We start from the raw sequence: 12,830 nt of genomic DNA, 5'->3' as shown, positions 1-12,830 counted from the left end.
TGCTCATGTCTACTCCCAAGGAAGGGACATCCACAATTAAGTTAAGGTTGGTGGAGGATTATCCTAATAAATGTATGGTTAATAGGTGGAATTAGCCTCTATCTACCCCTGAAAATGTTCAGAACTATACAATTCTCTGTTAACTAGCAAGGGCTCACACCTTCTGTGAAAGCTGTAAGCCTCTACATAATTACAGTTTCTACAGTCAAATACAACAAAGGACAATACCTAAAAATAGTGACCCTCAGATGTTGGTTACAAGAGAAAGATCACCGGTCAAGGTAAGTGGATTTGTGTATGTTTGCTTGATTCTCCCTTGTACAGAACTGTTAGGCCCCTCCTGAGCAATATAGTTTACTATATCGCCCAGTGTGTATGCAGCTGACGACGGCCGATGCGCAGCCCTGTGGGTCGTTAAAGACCCTCAGTGTCGGCCGTACATGCAGCTCAATTTGGACTAATTGTCCAAAGCTGCATGACGTCACTGTGTGATATTGCTAGCAATACTGCACAACGTGTATGCTCGCCGCTGGGCCACCCGGCCCGGGAGGGGAAACACTAGGCGATGTCGCTCTGTACCCACCTTAATATTACATTACTGATTACATGTACAGATTTTTTTGTGAAATATAAATGCAAAACTAGGCAATAACTAAACAGATATAATGTTAGTAAATAAGTGTTGTTGTTAAATGATGGTGATATATATACTGTATATATCTATATATATATATATATATATATATATATATTCATCATGCTAAACCAATTGCTGCTTTGCTGGTAACACAAATAGTACGCTGATCAGATGGAGGAAAATATCTAAATCAGCATAGAAGACGTGTTGAAGTGACAGTGCCAGACAGGTTTCAACCAGAGGACAGATACAGCACCAATCCAAGAGGCTTCACTTGTCCAATTAAGAGCTTCCTTCAAGATGGAAGTGAAAAAGAGCTTTCGCATTTCTAAACACACTTGAATATGAGTTGGAGTAGGGCAGTTCATGTCAATAAATCCTAGTACTGGTGCTAGACAAATGAATAGGAAACTGATGAAAACATCCTAGAAGCAATCCCTCCAACTGAATCTGCAATCTGCTGCAAGAAAAATGTGTTCTCAGATACATGCAAGGCAAGAATTGTAGTTATGTATCATCTCATGATTTGCTCTCTACCGGAAAAGTTAAACAGGAACAGTCACGTTTAACATATGTGAAGGTATTTATTAAATGCAGAATTAATTGTGCCCTGTTTTTATGCAAGGTTTGTGGACATGCCAGGTTCTAAGCAATGAGAGTGGTGGTTTAAGATGTGTTGACTGGGATAATAAAGTAGCTCAATAGACAACCACCAATCAAAATATACATATGAATACATTCAAAATGCTGTCAGACTTGCAAATTTCTATTTATGTTTCCTGCTATGGAACCTTTTCATTCATCAGTTAATCGTGTGTCCTACAAAAGAGAAATAAAATCCAGCTTTTACAGAGAAACAGATATTAAAATGTGTATCCACATCTGAGACTGTTACAATATTCCCTTTTTACAGGGGGAATTCAAACGGTTTTGGTGCATGTCCAAGTAATAAGCGTCTGATAGGCAGGATTCAAGTGTTCTGTGAGTGCTGCAGGCACCCATTACTTGCCACACCCAAATGTATAGGGTTTAGACACGTAAAGCCGCTAAACCCATGCAAAGTATGGGGCGCGCTGACAAAACAGGAGTTTAGGAGCCCAAAACCCAACTTCAGTAGCTAGAGAGTAGAAATATTGGGCGCCCACGGCACTCGCACCTGATAGCAAAACAATTAAATATCTTCCACCAGGCACCTAAAAACATTTGAATTCCCCAAACAGAATTTGTGGGAGACTAATGAATTTGGATGAGTATTACAGGCTCACAGGAGGGTAACTCTCCTGCGTGCCACACAATTTTCTAAAAAAGCAGGTGGGACAGGGAGAGTGATGAAGCATTTCACAATGAATCGAGTCACTGTGACTCTGCCCCGCAAGCTGCAATGCCACCAATCACTGTAGAGGTTAGTGCTATAATGTCACGGTGCATAGCGTTGCATGACCACCTTCCCCCTTGACGGATCACCCAGAGGTCATTAAGAAAAGAATGGCAAGTATGCTTTAAGTTTAAAGCATAATTTTAACTGTTGGGGTTTCAGTGGCACAGTCTTGATTTGAGGAGACGGTCCAGTGTCCTTGCAGTCGACATAGCTGCCCTGACTGGCAGGGAGTCAGGAGGCACGTTGGTGCCTCAAAATCCAAAGACGGGTGTCTCCAGTGTTCATAGTTACTGAACAGTGATTTTAGCTGTGGCGGCTGCTGCCACTGGGCTGTAGCTCCCATCACACATTGCAGGGAGGAGCCGGCCTGGTCTGCCATCAGGAATTGTGTGGTTCAGTACCAATGAAAAAGGCAGGGCCCTCCACCTCCTTGGTTCTTCACCCCAAAGGTGGGGAGGGGGGGCAGAGACACAGATATGGTGGGGAGGGGGGAGGAAGAGACAAATATGTGTGAAGGGTGTAGAGACACAGAAGGGGGGAGGGGCAGAAACACAGATATGGGGGGCAGAGACACAGATATGGAAGGAGCAGACACAGATTTGGGGGGCACAGAAATAGATATGAGAAAAGGGCAGAGGCAGAATTAGTAAAGGGGACAGTGGAACAGACTGTATTGGAGAGAGAGGCAATCTCATAATTCCATCTTCAGTGAAGGTCACACTATATCCGGCCAATTAGAACAGGGGTAGGGAGAGGAGAAGAACTGCAGGAGGAACAACTATGGAGGAAGAATGGATGCAAAATCTGGTCGTGCTACCGGTGCTTCTGATTCATAGTACCAGAAGATCAGGCTCCCTGTGCAGATGCTGCTGCTAGTGCTGGCTTAAGAGTTAATTAATTAACGAATCATCGCACAGCTGAGTCATTCATTCATATTACTCTCTGGCAGCTTGCCCTGTGCTGTGTGAGCGTGAGGATTAACTCTGCCAGTGGCTGGGCCCTCTCAGGTGTCAGTGCCAGGGACTCCAGTTCCAGCAGTCGCCCCCCTGAGGTTGGCCCTGGAGCCAGCTAGCACAAATAAACACACATATGATGTTTACTGTATGTAATACACGTGTTGGCTGTCTTACCCGGGGATCATCAGCCACTGCTGTGTGTATCCCTGACATGCTGGATATTGAATGACGGCAGACAGCAATATGCTTGTCCATCAGCTTCTATAAGCCCGCCTACTGACTCCCATTGGCTCACAGCAGTCTGGGTGCAGGCATATAGAAGATGACAGACAAGCTGAGTGCTGTCTCCAGTCTTTTGGCATCCAGCAGGTCAGAAAAATACACAACGGCGGCGGCTGCTGATCCCCATGGAAGGCAACCAGCACATACAGTGCATCCGGAAAGTATTCACAGCGCTTCGCTTGTTCCAAATTTTGTTATGTTAGAGCCTTATTTCAAAATGGAATAAATTCATTTTTTTCTCTTCAAAATTCTACACACAATATCCCATAATGACAACGTGAAAAAAGTTTTCTTTAGATTTTTGCAAATTTATTAAAAATAAAAAACAAAGAAATCACATGTACATAAGTATTCACAGCCTTTGCTCAATACTTTGTAAATGCACCTTTGGCAGCAATTACAGCCTCAAGTCTTTTTGAATATGATGCCACAAGCTTGGCAATCTATCTTTAGGCAGTTTCGTCCATTCCTCTTTGCAGCACCTCTCAAGCTCCATCAGGTTGTATGGGAAGTGTCGATGCACAGCCATTTTCAGATCTCTCCAGAGATGTTCAATTGGATTGAAGTCTGGGCTCTGGTTCGGTCACTCAAGGACATTCACAGAGTTTTCCTGAAGCCACTCCTTTGATATCTTGGCTGTGTGCTTAGGGTCGTTGTCCTGCTGAAAGATGAAACGTCACCCCAGTCTGAGGTCAAGAGTGCTCTGGAGCAGGTTTTCATCCAGGATGTCTCTGTACATTGCTGCATTCATCTTTCCCTCTATCCTGAGTAGTCTCCCAGTTCCTGCTGCGGAAAAACACCCCCACAGCATGATGCTGCCACCACCATGCTTCACTGTAGGGATGGTATTGACCTGGTAATGAGCGGTGCCTGGTTTCCTCCAAACATGACACCTGGCATTCACGCCAAAGAGTTCAATCTTTGTCTCATCAGACCAGAGAATTTGTTTCTCATGGTCTGAGAGTCCTTCAGGTGCATTTTGTCCAACTCCAGGCAGGCTGCCATGTGCTTTTTACTAAGGAGTTGCTTCCATCTGGCCACTCTACCATACAGGCCTGATTAGTGGATTGCTGCAGAGATGGTTATCCTTCTGGAAGGTTCTCCTCTCTCCACAGAGGAATGCTGTAGCTCGGACAGAGTGACCATCGAGTTCTTGGTCACCTCTCTAAGGCCCTTCTCCCCTGATCGCTCAGTTTAGACCACCGGTCAGCTCTAGGAAGAGTCCTGGTGGTTCTGAACTTCTTCCATTTACGGATGATAGAGGCCACTGTGCTCATACCCTTTCTCAGGTTTGTGCCTCAAGACAATCCTTTCTCTGAGGTCTACAGACAATTCCGTTGACTGCATGCTTGGTTTGTGTTAAGACATGCACTGTCAAGTGTGGGACCTTATATAGACAGGTGTGTGCCTTTCCAAGTCAAGTCCAATCAACTGAATTTACCACAGGTCGACTCCAATTAAGCTGTAGGAATATCTCAAGGATGATCAGTGGAAGCAGGATGCATCTGAGCTCAATTTTGAGCTTCATGGCAAAGGCTGTGAATACTTATATACATGTGATTTCTTAGTTTTTTTATTTTTAATAAATTTGCAAGAATCTCAATAAAAACTTTTTTTACGTTGTCATTATGGTGTATTGTGTGTAGAATTTTGAGGGAAAAAATGAATTTATTCCATTTTGGAATAAGGCTGTAACATAACAAAATGTGGAAAAAGTGAAGCGCTGCCAATACTTTTTGGATGCACTGTATATTACATACAACATCGCATAAATGTGTATATGTGCTGGCTGGCTCCCCCCTGCAATGCGTGGTCGGAACTGTAGCCCAGGGACAGCAGCCACAAGTGGATTTTAGTGAAAAGGAGTGGTTTTAATGAAGACATAACGCATTTTTGTGCCAGGCACACTGCATGACCACCCTCTTTAAAGTGCCACAAAGACCCCCTTTGGCCCTTTTTCTAAGCTGTAGTTTGAGAAAAGTCCAAAGTTGTGTTTCAAAGTGTACTTGTTGCCGACACACAGTGAAAGAAACCATTTGGTAGTTATAACTAATATGAACTAGGGACAAAATAGCTTTTTCCCATAGTTCCTAGTTTTGGTTCAGTCTAAAAAAATGACTGCCTCCACTATATGTAGCTGAAAAGTATATTTTGAAGATTCATTACGTGTATATGTGGGCGGTGTTACATGTTATCATGAGCAAAAATTACACATGGAAACAAATGTCACTCATTTAAATAAGACCAGTCATACCCAGTTGCTACCATACTAATGCCGTTATATGATCCGTACATTATTTTTCTTGTTTAGTGTATGTTAAAATAAAAACAGTAACAGGCTTCAGAAAGATTAATTACTAAAAAAGTAAACAACATTTCTGGAACAAGCAGTTTGATATTTAAGTATTTTGTTATGTATTAATGTGTACTGAACCAGAAATTGCTAAATTCCATTATGGTGACAAGCATTCTTTAATCTGATTCTGAAATATACGCAGATCTCCTAGTCACAATTATTCTGGAAGAGCCTACAATACAGACTTCAGACTTCTGGACTGACACATAGTGGCATATTTACCAAACAGGAGGTTTTCAAAGCAGACGGTTATCAGCGGCTTTTACTATTTCATTTAAAACAGCAATAGCACTAAATGCAAAAAGAGCATGATTTAGCATTTATTACTTCTTTAAATTCAGTGGTCAAAGAAGTCATGAATCGAAGGCTTTAAATACCTGCCAAGAATCAGCGTCTTTGAAAACCCACCGTTTCATAAATATGCCCTGCAGAGAAATATTTTTAAAAAAACTGGAGAAAAACAAACAAACAAACAAACCATGAAGCACATTGTGCATTTTAAGCAACGTAATAGTGGGAAAGTATCTTGCATTTTTGCAAACCTTGGTTAAACTGGCCCAAACTACATTAAACAAATTGGTCATTTTACTGCACTTTACCTATAACATTGCATGTACACTGGAAACTGTCAGCAAAAACTCAGGCATAATTCTTCCCTGATCCCCAGGAAGTGTAGAGATTGTGCAGTACTGAGGGTACCGCATGGTGTTTTTTTTCGCCTTGTTTGCATAACATTTACAAAGCACATCATATGCAACTTTGCTCAATATTCCCTGATATCACACAAACATGCAATTTAATTATGTGCATATTATAAATATTGTGCTATGTTTATATAATTGTTAATTTTACATGGTAGATCTCCTGTAATATCCTGTTCTGGCAAATGTAAGCGTTAACCTAACAACTTGCCTCAGTTGAGGCTTATAGTCAAGAAAAATGGCTGCGCCTTGCAGACTTCTCAGTACACGGTTTCTGTATGAATAGCACAGGAAATAGTATTATTTTGGGGTTTCCCTGAGTGTTCTGTTCTCTACCTATAATAGGTGCATTTGTGTAGGGACTGATGAGCCTGAAACCCTCTATTGCAGAGCACTGCATATTATTTTCCTGTTATATTTAAATAATGTATAAATAAACAAATTACAAGATAGCATTAATCAAAACTGGCATTATTTGTATAACCTTATGATGGAAAACTTTTATTTAATCTCTCCTATCATCAGCTAGAGGAGTAGCCAGAAGCAAAACAGAACAGCCTCTAAAACATAACAAGAATGAAGAAAAAAGACACTCCAGTACTTCCCTAGAGCATGCTGAATTTATTTCGCACAATGTGACCCATCTGCATGTATTACATAGTGTGAGAAGGAAAATGTTTGTGTTGATACTGTATGTCTAATTACAAGAAACATCTATTTTCTGGAATTCTACTAGATTGCTGCTTGTGAGAACCACATCATTCTAAAAAGCTTTAATCCTACAGTTCAACAGACAAAACCCTGAGAGGGATTGTGAGCTGGACAAGGGGGGGGTCGGGATCACTCAATTAAAGCGCTCTTGGAGCTCAAGCACGCTGACATTGTAATAAGTTTGTACGGCTTTTCAGAACAGCCCGTGAAGTATAAAATCGCACTGCCTGATGCAGACAGTGCTCCCTGCTCACTGCAGGAAATTAATATCTCACCCTTTTATCTCAAAGAGCCATAATCGGGAACTCTCAGCAGCTGCTGTTGATGTTGGTAGATTCTGGCACAATTGCTGGCTTCTAAAAAGCATTGCTGAGCTGAAGCTGATCTTAATTCCTGCAGAGCAAGATGCTCTCACAATGCTGAATTGTTTCTCAGGGAATCTTTTTAAATATTAAGGGATCCTGAAAGCTGGCCTGACATACCTTTCTTTGGCCTAAGCCTCTTCTGCTTAGAAGTTTTTGGCACCCTCTTGGTTCACATAATTAATCAGTAGGGATAAGTGAGTTGAGTCACTAAAATATTACTTCTTATATTCAGCAACTGTCCCCTACCTCGTAGACTGAACATGGAAGCTATGCATTCTATTCTGCAATACATTAGGGCTATACTATGTCTAAGGGTGTAATATACAGAGGATTTTGTTCGCACAGCAGTAATTTTGTCAATTTAGATTAATCCTCTCATCCATGATCGTCTCATCCACAAGTTTACTGTAATTTGGCTTCACATGATTCCCTAGTAGGGTATTAGTTATATCTTGTAACGGTTACAGCTCCTCTCACTACATTTTTAAATATTAGTTAAATTATTTAAGATAAGTATAATAGACTGCAAATTAGTCCAGCTGTATTTACAAGAACCTAATGAGGGTTGCTATGATGCATTTATAGTCATAATGTTCTCAAACAATATCATCAATCAGAAGTTGTGTCCAATGAGGAGACCCCATAAATTGGGCACCCTTAAAGAACATACCCCAGTGCAGAGTTTAAAGGGTCACAGAACCACATGGTGTGACTGAGAGCAGGGCTGATATTGGAGCATTTTTCTTAGACATTCATTACACTAAACAACATTTTCTGCAGAAATTAAAGTTATTACATACTGTATATCATGGATCTCATGTTAACTAATGCCCATTTTTGCACTTAAGAGAAAGACACAACATAGTAACAAACAGCTGAACCACATTATGGGCAATGAACTGGACAGGAAACTGGGGCTCTCACATAAACTATTCATTCTCTTTTGTAAGGATATCAACAATTTAATCTAACCCTCGGTTTATGTGGTGTTATCAAAGAACGTGATCTTTGCATGTGCTTGCTAGGTTTACTTGTATCAAAAGCAGTAAACTGTAATGCTTCATCCAGATGTAGGCTATTTTCTACAAAAAGTAATCAATTCCTCATTTCTGTACAAATCCAACTTTTAATCCATTTCAGTAAAATAAGTAAAAGGCATAATGGTTTGCAACAATAAATATGTATTGTTTGTCCATAAAGTATAATGATGTGTTTTACAGTACCCTAGGGACTTTGTGGTAGCTTATTTTGTCTCTACAAACTCATGTAGGCTATGCTATGTGTGGGTTTATGTTAATGTTTATCGGTAGATTAACTCTAACAGAGAATGGTGAATTAAACGGAAACACTGGCTTCTTTCAGGGGCTTGAATAGTTAGTTTAGCATCATTAAAATTCAGTCCTAAACAAAAATTGCAAGAAATGGTTAACCCCAGGATACAAACTTGTAGAAATGGTATCTTCAAGTGCCATGGGAAAAAAGGCTGGCAGGGGATTTAAACATGCCCAACAATAAGAAGCCTCTTATGCGTAATCCCATGAGGTCATAGGAACCCACCAAAGCTTGCCAACAGAAGCAATGTTATAGAAAGGCAACACACATAACAAGCTAGGTCCTGCCAAGATCAAAAGGTACCAATTGTCAATATCATATGATTCTCTGTTGATGTTCTTCCACTAAAACCAGTCACATTGGTATGTCATGCATGAAAAGGCTCACCAGTATTTATCCCACATCATTAGAAAAGCACTTCCATCACTTGCATTTAGTCATTTGGGGCTCTCTTTTAAAGAAGTAGAAATCTCCATGGTCAAAGTAATTAGCAAGGGAATAATAGTTTTAGATTCTGTGTAGCAATTTGAGAACTAAGTGAGTGTGTGTGTGTGTGTGTGTGTGTGTGTGTGTGTGTGTGTGTGTGTGTGTGTGTGTGTGTGTGTGTGTGTATTTTGACATCTATCTATCTATATATAAACACGCATATTTACAGTAACATATTCTGTAATATACTGTATACAGTATGTAATGTAGTACATTGAAGAAAGCCATAAACATTCCAAGGCATTCCTATCTATCGGGCAGGTAAGATGATAACTTATAGTGCTGTATCTCTTCTACAATAAGTGCTTGTTTATTACCTAATAGAAAACAGCAGAGGCTTAATAGAGTGTTCAATACACCCCCGTATCACTTACATGTAATCCACTACTGATACAATTACTGTAAGTACAATAAAGCATGTCTCAGGGTATCTGTGCCCTTTACTGGAGTACTGAAGAGCGCCTGTGATTTAGTGCCCTCATCTACCTACTATACAATATACATGGCATTTATAACTTCCCCAGGTCGGAGACTGGTGCTCAGGGAAACAATCCTGGACATGCACAGCATCAGATCGCTATGGGGCTTACCTCGGAATAGCAGCATCCCAAGTGTGAGACTGACAAGTGCACCGAGGCGCTGGGAACGTCTCCACTGACACAATCCAGAAGTGCCCATAGCTGTGCCCAGCATGCAGGTCTGCCCCGTCACATGGAAGGTGAGGCTGCCCAGATAGTAGTGACCATGAGAGGTGCATAAAGGGAGCCTTCCCGGACAATCAGCAATTCAGGATTGTTCAAGTTTACAGGTATGATGAGTATGTGCGACCGGGGAGATAACTTAGCTTAACTTTGTGCCTGGCACCCCCGCATCACTGCTCTCCTGGTCGGGCTGTGTCCTGGGCTCTGATCACAGCTAAACGCCCTTGTGCCAAATCCTGGAGATCCCGGAGCTTGTGCTGAGTTCCCTCAGCGCGGTGCCAGCATGCACTGAGCAGGAGAGGATGCTGTGCCCCTGCGATGGGGAAGTACAGAATATCACTGGTCTGCTCCAGGGTGCAGAACTTTCCCTGCCTGTACCCAATATCGTGCTAGATCTCCCAGCAGTGCCCGGTGCCCGGAGATCTCAGCTGCTGCAGAGGAAAGTGAAGTTATTGTGCTGTGATGCTGGTGGCCCCAGTGGCACCTCCCTCCCCTGCCTGTGCCGGTCCTCATCTCTCTTCCCAAACCTACCAACTCTCCCCGAACCATAGTAAGAAGAATACAGGGAGGGGTTTACCAGACGGACGGGAGCGACAGCCAATCCGATGCCGTTACTGCACAACGGGCGGGGCTATATACTGCATATTCGTGGATGCGTTCATTCACACAGCTCAGTGATCACACAGACTAATGGGGTAACCTCTTCATTGCTGAATAACCTAAAAACCAATTAAGAATGTGCAGTAAGATTAATGCTACCGAAGAACAACCTTTATTATTCTATTATCCATTGTAAATGAAGTTTTCACTGTACACATAAACATAAATATATCTGAACACATGAAAGTACGCATCTTGGTTCTAAGAAACAATAATCAACACGTATTAATTAATGTTAAGAAACTGGGTAAGGCAGGAACATTTTTAGTGCTGCTGCACAAATCTTAAGCAATGGCCCTTTCAAAACAGTAATAAGGGACCTGTTGATAGGAAATTATTCAATTCGATACCCAGAGCCAGATTAAGATCCCACTGGGGCCCTCAATTTTTATGTAAACTGTACTTACATATCTATACTAGTATTTTGGACCCTTTATTCTCTTACCCCACCTTCCCTGAATCCCATCTCTCCTCCCCCTTTTCCCATGCCTCTTTCTCATCTATCTCCCTCTCTCCCCCGTCTCACTCCGCTTTCCCATGTTTATGTATCTTTTCTGTCTCTCCCTGTGTCCTTCTGAAGTCCTTTTTTTTCTCTGCCCCTCTTTTCTCTCTTTCCCTCTACTTTTTTTAATTATTACTAATCTTCCCCTATTTTGTCTCCCACCCTTTTTCTCTTATGGTATTACTCTAACATTGCTCTCTTGACAGTCTTGTGCATTGCTTGCAACTCTCTCCCTTTTTACATGTATATTTCGGTCCATTTTAGTAAAAGTACTTTATAGTTTAATATGTTTTTTTTCGTCTTATTATTTTCTCCCTATGTTGCTTTGGCGGTTTTGTTCCATTCTGGCTGGGTATATTTATTTGCTGTTTTACCAAGGTTTTTGCTTTTTTTCATCACCACCATCACAACCACCACCTTACTTCTTCACGAAGCCCCCCTCCTCCAACTCAACATGTTTACTGTTTTATATGACTTTCCTTTTCCATTTTTTCTTTGTCTGTATTAGTAACAGTGATTCTTATTTCCTGTATGTCTGCCTCTCAAAGGGCGGGATGCGTGAAAGCGATTTTTAGATGGTGTTACCCAATATATCCCTCCTAGGCTGTCCCAGCATCCCAGCACCCCCCACAGCGTGTGCATCATATGACGCATGTGCAGATGGACTCCCGGATCTAAAACCTGAAAGTCCCCACGCCGCAAAGGACAGCTCTCATTGGGTGGTATACACAATAGATGTGGTATAGAGGGAGACTATATATTGAGGACACGATGAGCTGTAGTCACTGTCAACTTTCTAAAAATGTCAATGTCAATTTGTTGCTCAATAGAACACAATAAAAACACCCCCTTACCCATTGGCGTATCTATCTAATGGATGCAGAGTGTGGCCAACACAGAACATCATGCGCCCATATAAATAATCTAGATAAATGAACTAGAATTAGGTCTAGACAGTACAGTGTCAATTTTTGCAGACGATACCAAATTGTGTAAGGATAGAAATTCAGAGGGGGATGCTAAGTCCCTACAGAATGACTTAATTAAATTGGAATCATGGGCAGCAAAATGGAGAATGTGGTTCAATATAGACAAATGTAAGCTAATGCACTTTGGTAGAAAGAACAAAAATACTACCTACATACTAAATGGGGAGAAACTAGGGGATTCTGTATTGGAAAAAGATTTAGCTATTCACATAGATAACAAACTTAGCTGTAGTACCCAAAGTAGGAATGCTGGAAAAAGGTAAACAAGGTATTAGCATGCATAAAGCAAGGGATGAGAGTGTTATACTTCTATTATATAAATCACTTGTGAGGCCACATCTCGAATACTGTGCACAACCATGGGCACCATAAAACAAAAAGGATATCCTGGAACTAGAAAAGGTTCAGGGACAGGCGGCCAAATTGATTAAGAGTATGGAGAAGCTAGAATACAAGGAAAGGCTTGATAGGTTAGATATGTTTACACCGGAAAAAAGGAAATTAAGAGGGGACATGATTAACATTTTCAAATATATAAGGGGTCAATACACAGAGCTAGCAGGGGATTTGTTCTTGGTAAGGTCATCACAAAGGACAGGTGGACACTAGAGATGAGCGGGTTCGGTTCCTCGGAATCCGAACCCGCCCGAACTTCAGCTTTTTTTACACGGATCCGAGCGACTCGGATCTTCCCGCCTTGCTCGGTTAACCCGAGCGCGCCCGAACGTCATCATGACGCTGTCGGATTCTCGCGAGGCTCGGATTCTATCGCGA

At 41.6% G+C, this 12,830-nt stretch overlaps 1 protein-coding gene across 2 annotated transcripts in view; it reads right to left on the bottom strand.

The window, feature by feature from the left end:
• TMEM132C (transmembrane protein 132C) overlaps positions 1 to 10,439 on the bottom strand; it is a 716,061-nt gene extending 705,622 nt beyond the window's left edge. The window contains exon 1 of one of the 2 annotated variants that reach the window (XM_063964604.1): positions 9,795 to 10,439. In XM_063964604.1, the coding sequence (XP_063820674.1) occupies positions 9,795 to 9,961 (167 nt within the window). In that variant the 5' untranslated portion in view covers positions 9,962 to 10,439. The remainder of the gene's footprint in view (positions 1 to 9,794) is intronic. The other variant, XM_063964603.1, reaches the window with a different exon arrangement.
• Between the last annotated feature and the right edge of the window lie 2,391 nt (positions 10,440 to 12,830).

Source organism: Pseudophryne corroboree, chromosome 1 (assembly GCF_028390025.1).
Source record: "Pseudophryne corroboree isolate aPseCor3 chromosome 1, aPseCor3.hap2, whole genome shotgun sequence".
NCBI lineage: Eukaryota > Metazoa > Chordata > Amphibia > Anura > Myobatrachidae > Pseudophryne > Pseudophryne corroboree.
The sequence above is the reverse complement of the archived record's forward strand: the minus strand, read 5'-3'. Positions and strand labels throughout refer to the sequence as shown.